Source organism: Onychostoma macrolepis, chromosome 24 (assembly GCF_012432095.1).
Source record: "Onychostoma macrolepis isolate SWU-2019 chromosome 24, ASM1243209v1, whole genome shotgun sequence".
In the NCBI taxonomy this organism is placed as follows: domain Eukaryota; kingdom Metazoa; phylum Chordata; class Actinopteri; order Cypriniformes; family Cyprinidae; genus Onychostoma; species Onychostoma macrolepis.
The window spans coordinates 25,007,010-25,023,663 of record NC_081178.1 but is presented as its reverse complement, the minus strand read 5'-3'; the positions used below and the strand labels follow the sequence as shown (position 1 = coordinate 25,023,663).

Sequence of the window (16,654 nt, the reverse complement as noted above, 5' to 3'; positions counted from 1 at the left end):
TATTATTGCTCTTTTGTTGGTTTTGATTGCTTCTATTGTCCTCATTTGTAAGTCGCTTTGGATAAAAGCATCTGCTAAATGTAAGTGTAATCGCATCCAAAACAGAAGTTTTTGTTTACATAATATATGTGTGTACTGTGTATATTTATTATGTATATATAAACACACACATACAGTATACATTTTGAAAATATTTACATTTATATTCATATAATTTATATTATATATATAAATATATTTAATATATAAACATAATATTTTTCTGAAATATATACACATGCGTGTGTGTATTTATACATACATAAATATACACACAGTACATACACATACAGTGTGTGCAGAATTATTAGGCATGTTGATATTCTGGTCATTTTTTTTTTTTCAAGAACATTTTACCAATTCCAAACCACATCAATCTTAATAACTACTATTTTATAAGTGATATCTAATTTTCCATGAAGGCTGAAAGTCAAAAACTCCTTATTTCAGGTGTGCAGAATTATTAGGCAGGTTTTCTTTTACAGATAAAATGAGCCAAAAAAAGAGACTGAACTCAAGAATAAAAGTAACAAAATTATTAAATGCCCATGAGAAGGATGCAATACTAATGCAATAATAGAATTAGCAATTAATTGCAATTAATCGTTTGACAGTACTACTTATTTTATATTACTTCTATACATATAGGATATGTTTAAGACAAGTTTGTACAATATTTGTCTTCATATTTCAGGCATCTTTTCTGCAAAGATATTTTGAACTTATTTTTTCATGCATGCTGCACCAGATTTTGCATGTTTTGAATGAAGAGAATGGTACTTGAATGATGTTATAGTTATGTAAAGTTAACTAATTAAACGTTAAAAAAATACTGAAATGGTTTTCTTGAATTGGTCAAAGAAAATGAGCCTCTGTACCTGTGGCGTGTCCTTCTGCATCGATGTTGTGATCTTGAACTTTGTTCTTTTACTGGTGAAACTCATAATTAGGGAAAACGTGGATTCGGCTTCAATCTCCTCCTGGAGGAAAGGAGAAAGTGGGAGTCTAGTTATGATAAATCAATTAACCGTTTAATTAAAAATCAAGCCACAGATGAAGCTGATTGCCGTGCTGATCTCAGACTTACTTTCTGCGAGTCGTGGCTGATCATCTTGACGTCCAGCAGGGATTTAATGGTCTTCTGGAGCTCCTTCTCGTTCATCTGCGTGCTGTCCTGTAGTTCTTTGTAGCTCACAGTCTCGCTGTTGTTGAACGCCAGCAGAACGGCCATCTGATAGGTGGTCACCACTGCCACGTAGGGCTTGGACAGATAATTCATCTTTACCTCGCCTGACAGAAACAAGAAGCAGCGTTGTTAAAAAATAACTTCTTGTTAACTTAAATACAAATAAAATATTTGATAAAAAAAAAAAAAATTAGATGTTGCTTCCACACTTTCTTTATTTAATCAGAATTACTGTATTGACCCGAATATAAGACAATGTTTTTTTCTTGAAAATACATATGAAAAAAACGCGGCCATCTTATATTCGGGGTCTAGGCTTTGACAGCAATACACCCACAACAATAGGTGGCGCCAAAAACACATAAAACGAGTGTGCCATGAAATATGTAATGTAATGTGTGTTGTAAAGATCGCGAGTGAAAACAAAAGAAAAAGAAAAGCTTACAGCGGCACGAGTCGTGACTGTCATGTTAGCCTGATGGGAACAAACTTCCTCTGTAAGTGATTTTAAAACATAAGACAGTACCCAGATTTGAAGACTACAATAAGATTTCACTTCTACTGTGATAAAATTTTGGTAGGCTACTATGAGATGGATAGCCTAAATGTTATATAATTCAGATGGGCTACCTGTTATTTCAATGGTATATCAAAAAGTGTATATTTTTCAATGTCATTGCTAGTACATTTTACCAGTATTTACCATACTTTCAAAACAAAAATTAAAATAGGAAAAATATGCAATTTGAAAATAATTTAAGAAAAATGTTTTACAGAGAAAGAGAGAAAAAAAAAAAAAAAAGATTTAGATTTCAAAAAGCCTTTTTCCAAAAGGTCCATCTGGAAAAAGGGGCATCGTCTTATAATCAGGGTCGTCTTATATTCGGGACAATACAGTAAATAGGCTGTTTTCGTAACTGGCCCTTTAAGGACTTTATTATGTAAATGACCTCTGTTATTATTGGCTTATAATTTTGCATGTAAAATGAGCATATAAATAAATAATTTTATATAAATGTGTGCAGTCTTACGTTAATGTTTTTCCAAATGGTTGTGATGTCAAAATAGAGGTGATTTCTAAATGTATTCAATTTCATTATTTTGATAATTACTTATTACTTCATTATTGACATTACTTCATTATTTGGGGGGCTTTTCTCAGTTAATACTGAGATACGCAATAAATTACAATTAATTCATTTTTTTAGTCAGCATATCATTTAAAAAATTTATTTACTATATTAACAGCCCTAATATTATATATTTACAACTAAAACTAAACTAAATATCTAAACAGAATAGAAATAGAAATGACAACTTGAACTAATATTAAAACTGAAACTTTAAAAATAATATAAAAATAAAAGGTAACACTTTATAAAAAGGTTTCAGGTTTATCAAATACTATACTAGTTTATACACTAGAGAGAGTTTTCAGAGCTTTAAAGATGCTTAAATATAAGATTAAGTTCTAATTTAACAGGTTTGGTCACCACATATATATTTCATATTTCAATTAGTTATTTCATAAACTTAATGACTTTACTATTAATCTAAAATGTGGACAGCTGTAATAATAAAGAATGAGTAGGTATGTTCAAACTGCTGGGATGTGAGGGTTCACACAGAACTGTAAGTGTGACTGTGTTCTGCTTGTCCTGCTGTGTTAACGGATTATATTTAGTCTCAGCTCAGTGTGATAATCTTGTGACTCTTGCTGCTGAACCGTGCCATGGTTTTGTAGAAATACTAGATGCCGCTAATCAGACTTCCACAGCAGCAGCCAACAAACTTAATCACACGCATATCAGTTTAATTTCTACACCATCACCCTCTGCGCCAAAATCAGCAATACAGATGGTGTAGGTGTAGTAAACAGAAATCAGATTAAGTGTAATATGCAAGTTCAATATACTAGATCTGTCAATTCAAAATTTATTTAGTATAAAAAAAAATTATAATAATAACATTAAAAAATCCATTTAAATATTATAATATAATTATTTAACTAATTGGGAGGCTTTCTCAGCTAATACTGATATATGTGATTAATTACAATTAATTAGATAAGCAAAAAAAAAAAAAAATTAACCTAATAATTACATATATCAGTTTGCCAGCATTGTAGGAAACTGTGCATCAAATAATACAATATTGGTGTTTTTAATCAATGCTGATTAATTTGAATTGGCAGTCTGAGAATCAGACAAGGTGGTGATCAGAAGTTATTATAAAACAATTTTTTTATTGAACTTAATCTTCCAAATGTACACTATCGTTCAAAAGTTTGGGGTCAGTAATATTATTTTTTTATAAGTTAATACTTTCATTGAGCTTTCCATCACATGAATAAAATTTAAAATGCATTAAAATATAAAACAGTTATTTTAAATTGTTGTAATTTTTAAATAGTAATATGTCCAAATAAATGCAGAAAAAATGCATAAACAAAAAGATGCAAAAATGTAAAATAAAATAAAACAAAAATCTTTGGAAGTGTAGTGTTTGTCTCTGTATGACTGACTCTACCTGTGCAGAGATAATGCAGCCAGGTCAACTTCCTTCCGCTGAAGTGCTGGTTATAAAACAACTCAAACTGCAGAAAGAAGACATCAGTTAAATCAGCATCACCTACTTTCATAATAAATGAAAGGGGATTTTACACGTTCAGCTCTCAGTACATGTAGGAAGCTTTGCTCTTGCCCCTAATCATGACAGATCGTGTTTTGGAGCTTGTTGACAGAGCAGCTTACCATTTGTACACTTTTCTCCAGCTCCTGCGGGATGGCAAACGTAGAAGAGGGAACATGTGTGAGGGGCCACGCGCCTGCCTGAAACACATACGAGCGCGAGTCAACTCACAAACCAGCGCATATTCAACACATGTTCCACAATATTGTAGCTTTCCCACTTATGAACATTTTACGTTGACCCTTTTATATGTCAATGACCTCTGTTATGCCTGGCTTACAATTTTGCATCGAAATGAGTAGCAAAATCCCTTGATATATATAGATGTGGACAGTCATATTTACTGAATTAGTTTTATAATTTAATAAATTACTTTATTATTGAAATAATTACTATATTATTGATAGTATTGTAATTATTTTCATGTGTGTGTTTGCATTTAATTGTAATAATAATAACCCTAACCCTACATATATAATATCTATGTATATAATTATAACATAATTAATATTAAACTTCTTAATTTTTAAACTATGTATTCATATAAATTAATTAATTTATTATTAGAATTGTTTTTTAAATCAGCATACATTGTAATTTATCTACATGATTTGATTACATAAAAATCCATTAACAGCCCTAACATTACACACAAACTTACATGTTTTTGCAACTTTGTTTCAGTACATTTGGTTTGGATTTTTTGCCTGTTTTATAAACTGCAAATCTGACCACTTACAAAAATAACACTTCTCAATATAGCATTCATATCCATAGCACAAATGTTTGAGACGCTATGTGGCAAAATAATGATCAATTATTGAAATAATATTTAAAAATGTTATTATATTTAAAAACAATATTTAATAAAACACACACATACATACATACATACATACACATACATATATATACACACACACATCATACATATATATGCATACATACATACATACATACATGTATGTATATATGTATGTGTGTGTGTTTTATTAAATATTGTTTTTAAATATAATAACATTTATATTTTATATATATATATATATATATATATATATATATATATATATATATATATATATATATATATATATATATATATATATACACACACACACATATACACACACACACACATATACATGTATATATAATTAATAAAATAATTCCTTCTCTCTTACCTGTAATACATAAATCTGGAAGCTGATGCCCAGGTCCACGACAGTCTCCTGGGTTTTGATAAAGTTGTTGAATTTGTTGTTGAGGTCGGTGCTGACGCTCATATCAGTGTACATTCTGTGCAGTTTGCTCGTGAATTCATAGCCACACGCTTGCTGCAAGGCAAAGGACAGGGGAGGGAAACGAGAGCGAGAAAAACAATGAAAGGTCTGTTAGCTTTAATCACACGAAACCCTTCATCAGTCCCATCCGTGGTTTTACATAATGACAAAGCAGTGGCACCCACAGCGAGCGAACACTTGATTATGGAGGATGAGTCACATCTGTGAACATTTTTACACACTTTTCAAGAAAGACGACTGTGTGAGAGACTTGCTTTACCTTCAGTTTGTTGATCATGGCTTCCTCTGAGTCCATGGATAATGAAAGTCCATGTATTAACCTCTTTGCAAGCATTCTGGCGTAAAACTAAGAATAAACAACAATTAAAGAGAGAGAAAAACAAAAGAAAATTGGAAAGTACTGCCCACAAAATACTGAAAACACCACCTATACCAGACATGTAAATGTAAAAATGTAAAATAAATTCATAATGGAAAGAAGATGAGTAAAATTTGATGACAAACATTGATTTTGGCTTGACAAAGCCTAGCCTGGAAGAATAAAAATAGTTTTAACAGCTTAAAGTTTGAAGGTTTTAATGTCAGCTAGACAGAAAGTAAGTCAGATAAAGGAAGGAAAGCACAAAATCCCAGTCAGACCACTTCAGACCCCATCTGACCTCATAAACCACTTCAGTCACCAATAAACCTTTACATGATTTAATTTTTTTTTAGCATGTTCAGAATTTATTGTTGTTTTAACATGTTAACATGCTGCTAGAATTTAGCACATTGCACACAATGTTATCATGTTTTAGCAGTGTTATGTTTTAACATGTTATTCTACATGTTTCTAACATGTTTTCCACATTTTTATTTTAAAACATGCTGCTAACATGTTTTAGCACTGCTAAAATGTTTAACACATTGCTAGCATAATGCTGACATGTTAACACATCGTTACAATGTTTTACCATGTTTTAGCATTTTCTTAATCTGTTAATGTTTTGCATGTTAATAACATGCTGCTCACGTTTTAACACACTTGTAACATATTACGGCATTTTGCTAATGTTTTAACATGTTATCATTCTGCTAGGATGCTTTAGCACACCGATAGCACAAGAATGCTTACATGTTTTAACATATTGTTAACGTGTTTTAGCATGTTACAACATATGCTAACATTTTAACACTGTTTTAACATGTTGTTAACATATTATAGCCTACACGTTATTATTCTGTTCTATCGTATACACATTTTTACTGCTAACATGTTTTAAAACATTGCTAGCATATTGTTAACATGTTTTAACATGTTCCCAACTTGTTTCAGCATGTTGCTAGCATTTTTTAAAAAGTGTTTTAAGATGTTTAAAAGTTTTAACACATTGTTAAAACATGCTATAATGGGATGGGACATATGAAAATGTTTGGCCAATAGCTTTTAGCTTGCATCTCAAAACCAAACTTCTAAAGAAGCTAAAGCTAAAGATGCGGTCACAACCCCACTACAGTCAGCCTGCAAACCAGCTACGACCAGCTAAAACCAGCCAAACAGTTTAGACTGGTTTCAGCTGTTTTGGTTTCTTTTTTTTCTTCAGCAGGGTGGTTACCTGTTCTACTATACCTGTAGATAAATCAAGTCATGGCCTCACCTTCTGAAACACATCTTTGTCATCAATGTATTTGAAGACCGTGATGAAGCTGGTCAGTTTGTCCTCAACTTCATTCTCCGTCATTCCTTTTGCAGATTTCTTCAACAGATTGTCACAGTACTTAGCCAGCTGTGCCACAGCACGAGAAACACCGGCAAAGAGGAAAAGGAGTGTTAATGTTCTGACTGTGTGTGTTCATTAGGTTCATTCAGAGTTTATTTAGTTATCCTGATCTAACGTTGACAGTAGCTGAGGATAAATAGTGATTACACACCAGCTCAGGTGCTTTGCAGATGGATTTGGGCTCTCTGTAGTTCACTACTGAAGTCAAGGCCTGGAAGGGGAATGAGCAATAAAATCACAAACCACAAACTCAAGTGTTTCTACATGCATTCTGATCCCAGATACCCCCTACTGGACTAAAGGGAGAAGAGTGAAGTTGGTAAGGTGGGGATATGCGGGTGTTTAGTATATAATATAATATAATATAGTTGTATTATATTACATATAAAAAATGTCCATAATTGCATTTGTATTGTTTCTAAGTATTGATGTTTTACTATCATTATGCTATTTAATATATTATAAAATATTACATATATTTATACATTATATATTATTCCCACAACTGCATTTGTATTGTTTCAAAGTATTGATGCTTTTACTATCACTATGTTATTTATTATATCGCATTACATTATATTATATATTAATGATTTCTATAATTGCATTTGTATTATTTCAGAGTAATGATGTTTTAGTTATAATAACTATGTTTGTAGTTATACTGTATATGAATACATTCCATAATTACATATGTATTATATCAAAGTATTGATGTCTTTACTATCAATATGATATTAATTATATTACATTAGCTAGTAATAATTCCCATAACTGCATTTGTGTTGTTTCAAAGTATTGATTTTTTTCTATCATGTTATTTATATTCCATCCCATTATACTCTATATAATTGCATTTGCAATTTTTACTATCATTGTTTATTATATTATAAATTAAAAATTCATAATTGCACTGATATTATTTCAAAATACTGATGTTTTACTATCATTCTGAAATATGGAAAAGAGTAATATAATGAGTAAGTGCATCTAAATGTTTGCTTGGTACTGTATATACACTTAGAAATCCTTTATAAACTGCGCTCAAATGTAAGTGTACCTTATCAAGCGCACTCATGAAGTGTTGGTCCCCATTCAACACTGTGTTAATCAACTGGACAAATTTACTATGAACCTCCAACACCGACTCCACAAACTGGGTTGGCATCTGCAGGACAAAGATCAGAGAAAAACATCTCAGCGCACCGCAATTAATGCTATATACAACTAATTATGTACATAAAGCTGTTTTATTTAGCTATACATCATTTTTAGACACTTACGTTTTCCTGAGAGAGGTTACTGGTGGCTCTGAGACCCTCATCGTGGATGTGGACCTGGAGCTCTTGGATCATGTGAGGTAAGCCGCTGGACACGGCCCGCAGTAGCGTGTACATATTCCCCATATCTAAAACCAAACAAACCATCAGGACGTCCTACAGTAATAGACACGTACGTACAAACATAAATCCATAAGCTGAAAGTAAAGGTTATAAGTGTAACTGAAGTGCTGACCGTCTCTCTTTTCCTGTCTGATGATATTTTGACACTCTCCGTGCAGGAACTGCAGGTGATCGGCCACCATCCTCTGCTGACATTCGTGGATGACTTTGGCGTAAGAGCTGGGGTGCAGATACTTCCGACATCTCACCTCCTCGTCTTTCAACCGGCCTAAAACCTGCAGAATCGGAGAACATCAGCCACTTGCCAGCAGAGTAAACTAGGCTTCCTTAAGATCACAAGATATCAAACAGCAACATGCGAAAAAGACTGAACGATCAAATAAAGTCAGAAACATGTTTACGTAATTGTTCAAAATGCAAAAGATGGTGATGGACAGGTTATGCAGCTAAATGGTTACAGCATCTCACCTTCTCCATATACTGGGAGCAGTTGGACTCCTGCAGTAGATTGGAGGCTTCCTGTTTGTAATACTCTCCGGTTTTTGTCAGGAACGGCCCCTCAAAGATTTCCTGATAAAACTGGGTAAAGGGAAAAAGAGGGTGTGGCCTTCAACTGAGATGCATGATTGCAGATACACAAACTCTAAGCATGCAATTAAAAACAGTAATATTGTGAAATATGATTATCATTAAAAATAGCTGTTTTTTTGTTTTTATTATTATGCAAACAAACATACTATTTACAGGTGACAAATCAAATACAAAATAACCAAGGTCAACGAAACATACATACATACATGACAGCCACCATGATTAGTGTGAGTAAGTATGTGTGTATGTGTGTGTGTGTGTGTGTGTGTGTGTGTGTGTGTAAGTAGTGTGACTGGGTGTTGGAGGTGGAAGTATATAAACAAAAGAAAAAAATAATAATAATAATTAATAAATAAAAATAGAAAGTACAACAGACATAACAATAGTAAAAAAACATAAATAATAATAGCATTAATAGCAAACATTAGAGGATGGAGGGTGAGGAAGGTGATAGGTAATAATAGTAATACTAGCAGCAATAATATTAATAAATAAATAATAACAATAATAATAATAATAGTAATTAACTCAATTAATCAGAAATGAGGGGAAAGTTGGAGGGTGAGGATGATGACGAATATCAATAATAATTGTATTAAATGGTAATTAGTAATAGTAGCAACAATAACGATAATAAACTTATTCATCAGAGACAGGGGGGTGGTTGGAGGATCAGGAAGAGGACAAATAGTAATAATAATAATAATAATTGTAGTAATAGTAGTAGTAATGACGAAATAATAATAATAATAAAGCTATAAATAGTAAGATATTAAAGATAGTAAAATAGCTGTTTTCTATGTGAATATCTGTTAAAATGTCATTTATTTCTGTGATCAAAGCTGAATTTTCAGCATCATTACTCCAGTCTTCAGTGTCACATGATCCTTCAGATATCATTCTAATATTATATTCTAATATCATTCAAATAATGATTTGCTGCTCAAGAAACATTTCTGATTATTTTAAATGTTAAAAACGGTTGCACTGCTTTATATATTATTGTGGAAACTGAGATGCAATCTTTTGCAACATTAGAAACGTCTTTACTGTCACTTTTGATCATGATGCATGCTTGCTGAATTAAAAATATTACTTTTTCTTTCAAAAAATAAATAAATCTGACGCAAACTATTGAACAGTAGTGTACTAGTAGTAGTGTATTTTATTTACATAAAATATTACTGAAGTTTCATGATTGCACAAACTAACAAAAAACAAAATTGAACAATTACACATTAAAAAGTACCTAAACAGAGACACTCACCTTTAGAGGAAACTTTTTCTTGTACTGTTCAACATGAACAAAGGAGTTGATAACCCCATGGATTACTTTCTGATTTGGGTCCTCCCCACATCGGTCGCTATGGAAACAACATTGAAACTGAATAAATCTGCAAACGTATCCTCAAACATTGCACACTGGAATATAATCAATAAAACTGAACTTGGGTGGACAGGCAACCATAGCAAGTCAATGGAAAGTATTTGTGGTACCAAAGACTTGTGCCACAGATAATCAACTATTTTGTTTTAGTCTGTAAAACCAAACCCTAAATGCTTTTTCAGTAATACAAAACAGAAACAAGCAAATGCAGGATGGTTTAAAAGCATAAACATGAAGCTTGTATTTTTCTACAGCACTTGTTTGAGCTACAGTACAAATTAAACATTTTCCATAATTCATTACTATCCCTTTAAGCCAGTGTTAGATGATTATCTAAACTCTTAAAATAGATTTAAACAAATAAAATATCCAATATTGTTTGAAAAGAAAATAATTTTTGGGGGATAGAGTACAATTGTTATTTTTGTTTATTTGTTACTGAAATTTTATCGATTTAATTTAACTGTTATTATCAATTTTATTTAAATTAATAAAAATGTTTTGGATTAAAGTATCTAACCTGAAAACACTCCTGTTTTAAAGTTTAACTTACTTCTTGATCTCTTTCAGAAGCATCCCGATCAGCATCGGCTGAAGGGGCTCAATCATTAACTTCCGCCACATGTCAAGTGCAAGCTAAAAACAACAACAAAAAATACTTACAAACCATTATACTGTTTATGAAAGCATAAACACAATTTGACATTTGAAATGTGCATAGCTTAATATCCAATCTGTTTACATCAAAAAAAGTTAATATGCCACCAGCTTGAGTCATAAGATACTGGTTATAAAACCATGCATACCTCTCCGATCTCCATTAAGGGCTCATTCATATCCACTCCTCCATATCCATACTGCAGGTCTGCTTCGGTCAGCTTGTTCTTCTTAATAAACTGTGTGTTAAGGTACCTGCGGGAAATTCACGAAAACACTCATTAAGGAAAATCAGTTGCTATTATCTTAGATGAATAGGTGCGTGTGTTGATGCACAATAAAGCCACGGCTGACGTCAGTTCAATAGCTTCTTGTTTTCACAGCTGACCAAGAGCAGCGGGACAGTGATGGGGTTCAGTCCAGCATGATGAAATCAAGCAGAAACTGACCAAAGCCCTTGGCGAGGCCGAGATCTGCGTGCCAGAGAAACAATACCTTGTGCACTAGTAGTAGTGCATGAGAGCGAACCATCAGAACCAGTAGCAAGTAAAATATAAAAGCAAACAAATAAAATATTGTCCCTAAGTCTTATTGTGAAATATCCCTCGACCAACAGTATTAAAGTCTAGTGAGCGTATGTTCACAATGGCATTCTAATGCACTCTTACCAAGAATGTATTATACATACTGTGCACTGCATGTACAGAATAACCGGATTACCTACTATTATGTTTGCCAAAATGTGCAGAATATGCACACTTCAGGGAATACTGTATCCCACGGTGCGGTTCCTAATGAACCACAAGCAACATGAACTGTGATTTCAGTCTCTCTTTAGTGGCATATGTGACCCTGGACCACAAAACCAGTCTTAAGTCGCTGGGGTATATTTGTAGCAATAGCCATAAATACACTGTGTGGGTCAAAATTATAGATTTTTCTTTTATGCCAAAAATCATTAGAATACTAAGTAGAGATCATATTCCATGAAGATATTTTGTAAATTTACTACTGTAAATATATCAAAACGTTGTTTTTGATTAGTAATATGCATTGCTAAGAATTCATTTGGACAACTTTAAAGGTGATTTTCTCAATATTTTGATTTTTTTGCACCCTCAGATTCCAGATTTTCAAATAGTTGTATCTCAGCCAAATATTGTTCTATCATAACAAACCATACATCAGTGGAAAGATTATCTATTCAGCTTTCAGATGATGTATAAATCTCAATTTCAAAAAATTGACACTTAAGACTGGTTTTGTGGTCCAGGTTCACATATCTGTTTTTTCCATCAAAAGTTCACACAGTTTTACACAAAACTAGATTAAGGACTGCAAAACTTACTATAAGTATTTATCTCTGATATGACAACTAGATTGAACTACCACTCGAATGTTTGGGATCAGTAAGACTTTTTTTAAAGAAATTAATACTTTTATTCAGCAAGGAAGCATTAAATTGAACAAAATTGACAGTAAAAAAACATTTATCAAATTGACAAAAGCAAATCAGCATATTAGAATGATTTCTGAAGATCATGTGACACTGAAGACTGGAGTAATGATGCTGAAAATACAGCTGCGCATCACAGAAATATATTACTTTTTAAAATATATTAAACTAGAAAAGTGATATTTTAAATTGCAATAATATTTCACAATATTACTGTTTTTTTTTCTTCTTCATCAAATAAATGCAGTCTTGGTGAGTAGAATAGACTTCTTTCAAAAATATTAAAGCTTTTACAGACCCCAAACTTTTGAATGGTAGTGTGTACCAAATACTAAGATACTACAGGTTTTATGTTACTACTTAATTGACCGACTTTCTTAAGCTAAAACCCAAAAAAGTGTTAAACTAAGGTTAAACATTAAATATCAATCATCTAATTCTTTGACATCCACTCAATCATGATAGGAACACTTTCAGGCTATTCTTAAATAAGCATTCACCATTCAAGTACCACACCAGCATTAACACAAACACCATTTACCAACCAAAAAACTTTGCAAGCAAAATTAAAAGTGAACTATCCGTACCAAACAGAATTGCAAAAATAATGACCGTTTCCAAATACAGCAGGTTTTCCAAACACTCCTCATGAACTGCTCATGTATAGTTGTCTCTGCACATTAAAGGGACAGTTCACCCAAAAATGAACGGTCTGTCATCATTTACTCATCAAGCTGTTGAGTTTCTTTCCTCTGTTGAACACAAAAGAAGATATTTTGAAGAATGTCGGTAACCAAATTGCTCGGTTAACAACATTCTTCAAAATATCTTTTGTGTTCAACAGAAGAAACTCATACAGGTTTGGAACAACTTGAAGGTAAGTAAATGATGACAGAACTTTCATTTTTGGGTGAACTGTCCCTTTAAACTTGGCGAGGAGAATTCTAACACCGAAAAATATTGTACACATCATCTTTAATTTCCACATGAGTTCCCTCTACAGTAGCTAAACTTACCTGTATAAGCAATCCATGTACTCAGCACCTTTGCTGTATTCCTCCCAGTATCTGTGATACATCACCAGAACCTTCTCCTCCGACTCCAGGACTCTCTGTAAGACACACATCGCAATGATGCAAAATTTCCACAATTAAAGCACAATGACACTGACCTGAGCCACGAGCATCACCCGTTCTTACCTTGAACAACTGACGAACGTGATTTTCCAGAAAAACCTTTGTCTCAGTATACAGTCTTTCCCCTAAAGGCTCCGGATACGCAACACACAGCGCATAAATGTCACTAAAACTCACGTTAAGGAGATGTTAACGCAGGATACATGAAGTTACACTACTGTCCAAAAGTTTGAGGTCAAGAAGATGCCATAAAAACTTCAGCGTCACATGATCCTTCAGAAATCAGTCTAATATGCTGATTTGCTGCTTAAGAAACATTTCTGATTATTATCTTAACTATAATGATTCTTTGATGAATAGAAAGTTCAAAAGAACAGCAATTATTTGAAAAAGAACCTTCTGTAATATTTTAAATGTCTTTACTGTCACTTTTGATTACTTTCATGCATCCTTGCTGAGTATTAATTTCTTTTAAAATCGACCCCAAACTTCTGAGTGTGATGTGCATATGGACCACAAAACCAGTCTTAAGTGTCAATTTTTCAAAATTGAGATTTATACATAATCTGAAAGGTGAATAAATAATCTTTCCATTGATGTATGGTTTGTTAGGATCGGACGATATTTGGCTGAGATACAACTATTTGAAAATCTGGAATCTGAGGCTGCAAAAATATCTAAATATTGAGAAAATTGCCTTTAAAGTTGTCCAAATGAATTCTTAGCAATATTACTAATTAAAAATGAAGTTGATACATTTATGGTAAGAAATTTACAAAATATCTTCATGGAACATGATCTTTACTTAATATCCTAATGATTTTTGGCATAAAAGAAAAATCGATCATTTTTACGCATACAATGTATTTTTGGCTATTCCTACAAATATACCCCAGCGACTAAAGACTGGTTTTGTGGTCCAGGGTCACATATAAAGTAGAAAGAAACAAAAACAAAACAAATATGGCTTTGCATGCTCATAAAAAGATTTTTTAAACAATCCGATTACAAGAAACAGGAAAAAAAAGGGGGGGAAAAAGAGGAAGGCAACAGTTTCATTGCACATCATCTAAATCAGGACTGATGTGTCTCTACTAGAGCTGGATTCATGTCAGCGTAGGATACGAGAAGCGGTCGTTCCATGTCGCTCTCTCCACGTAATCAAGCATCACCACCGCTCTGATTGTCGTCAGGAGCTTGTTCCACGTCTCATCGAAATCCACCACCCGCGGTTTTAAGGACATGGTGCGTGGCTTCGGCTTTAACTGGGGAAAAGACATGAAAACACAGGTGACAATGAATTCAGAACAGCATTAGTGTTGTTATTGTTAACTTTCTTAAATTTGAAACAAACACAAAATAAATTGTAATAAGTTGACGCTGAAGTACCAAAAGTACTAAAAGTAAAACTGAAATCAATTAAAAGCTAAACTAATGAGAAAAGCACATAACAAAACAAAAATACATATAAAAATACAAGCTAATTAAAAAAAATATAGGGGTCAAAGATGAAAAGGGGTTTTCAAGCATCAAAACAAACTAAAATTTAATACAGCTTTAAATTTAGTTTTTCTCTCCATACATTAGAATGGGTTTAATTGTATTTTTTTTTCATCATCATCATCATCATCACACCAAAATATCTTGTCAGGTATATTTAGATCAAGAATCATTAGATGACATTAAAAGCCACCATTTAAGGATCACAGTGCAGCCCCTAAAATACTAATGAATTGTAATTTTAAACTAAGTTTTACCCTATTTTATAATTTAAAATAGAATATGATAATTGTTTCCTTTCTTTTATACACTTTCTTCTTTTGTATTAAGTATGTTGTTTCATTTTTACATAAATATATCTGTAACTCTGAAGGAGGATCGAACATTATTTCACCCATATTTTGACATTTTATTTTAACAAACATAAATGCATATAAATTCACTTTTGCAAATTTGATTTGATGCAAACACCAAAATGGGATGCCTCACCTTTGACCCATAAACAAATACATTAACAGTATATAAATAACACAGAACCCATGCATTTCCATGACTTCTGCGAGTTGAACTGCATGGATAAGTAAATGCATTTTATAGAGATTGCACTTAGAAATAAACTGTGTGAAGTTCAAGTAAACAATGAGTGCACATTTTTGATTTCAGCAATCTGGTTTTATTTTCTGTATTTGTTATACATGGTATAACTGTATTTTATATAAACCTCCCCGTTCTCAATATTTCAGCACTGGTATATCCCAATGAAAACCCCACAACACTTGTGTATACGGTGTGTGATTTCATTTGACAGGTCTGTCCGGAAGAGTTAGAAGACATGCACTTCTGGCTTCTACACTAAACCACCACAAACCTCACTAACAACAACACATTCAATGAGAAATTAACTATTAGAGTAACTGACTGTCATCATAAAGACAGATCAGCAAAGATCAACTTACTTCAGAGGTTCATAACCTCAGTGTCAACATCCAATATAGCTGTCAAACCGAGTATAAATATCACCTGATCTACACAGAAATATCTCCATAATCAGTCAAGAGAAATGAGTTTACATCTCGAACAAACCCACATCACAAATACTTGATCTCAAATAGAGTCACCCCCAAACTGCAGAGGCCTAGTTACACATATCCATGACATAACTACATGAAAACAGAGGCTGCTGGGTTATTATAAGCACAGGTGATTGAATAACAGCCGTGTATCGTGGTAAACAAACACACACACGCGCGTGTTTACAAGAGATCGGTGTGTGTTTGTGACAGAAACACAGTGTTCTGGAGCAGAACCAGAAGCTAACGTCTGTGCTAACAGGAGCGCTGCTCATTCACACACACACCTGAGATTGAGAAAGCCCTGCTGAGCTGCGAGTCTCTGGCGGTCCGCAGGCTCGGGTGTACCGGGTCTGGGTGTGCTGTCCGCGGGTCAGTGTGTCACAGCCGTGGGTTTGAAGAGAAGCTGTCAGGACGCTGGATTCCTCTCTCTCCCTCTACACCTCTGCCATTGCCTCTCGCGGACTGCACCACTGC

At 33.1% G+C, this 16,654-nt stretch overlaps 1 protein-coding gene across 1 annotated transcript in view; it reads right to left on the bottom strand.

Moving 5' to 3' along the window:
- Positions 1–16,654, bottom strand: part of cul2 (cullin 2) — a 20,824-nt gene extending 4,170 nt beyond the window's left edge. Inside the window, exons 1-19 of the mRNA XM_058765888.1 lie at positions 16,465–16,654; positions 14,733–14,872; positions 13,671–13,773; positions 13,488–13,582; positions 11,165–11,270; positions 10,912–10,994; positions 10,239–10,335; positions 8,849–8,959; positions 8,493–8,655; positions 8,261–8,385; positions 8,038–8,145; positions 7,129–7,188; positions 6,855–6,983; positions 5,477–5,563; positions 5,098–5,250; positions 3,979–4,056; positions 3,755–3,821; positions 1,127–1,329; positions 918–1,019 (exon numbers count right to left, since the gene is read on the bottom strand). Of these exons, the coding sequence (XP_058621871.1) occupies positions 918–1,019; positions 1,127–1,329; positions 3,755–3,821; positions 3,979–4,056; positions 5,098–5,250; positions 5,477–5,563; positions 6,855–6,983; positions 7,129–7,188; positions 8,038–8,145; positions 8,261–8,385; positions 8,493–8,655; positions 8,849–8,959; positions 10,239–10,335; positions 10,912–10,994; positions 11,165–11,270; positions 13,488–13,582; positions 13,671–13,773; positions 14,733–14,851 (1,989 nt within the window). The 5' untranslated portion in view covers positions 14,852–14,872; positions 16,465–16,654. The remainder of the gene's footprint in view (positions 1–917; positions 1,020–1,126; positions 1,330–3,754; positions 3,822–3,978; positions 4,057–5,097; positions 5,251–5,476; positions 5,564–6,854; positions 6,984–7,128; positions 7,189–8,037; positions 8,146–8,260; positions 8,386–8,492; positions 8,656–8,848; positions 8,960–10,238; positions 10,336–10,911; positions 10,995–11,164; positions 11,271–13,487; positions 13,583–13,670; positions 13,774–14,732; positions 14,873–16,464) is intronic.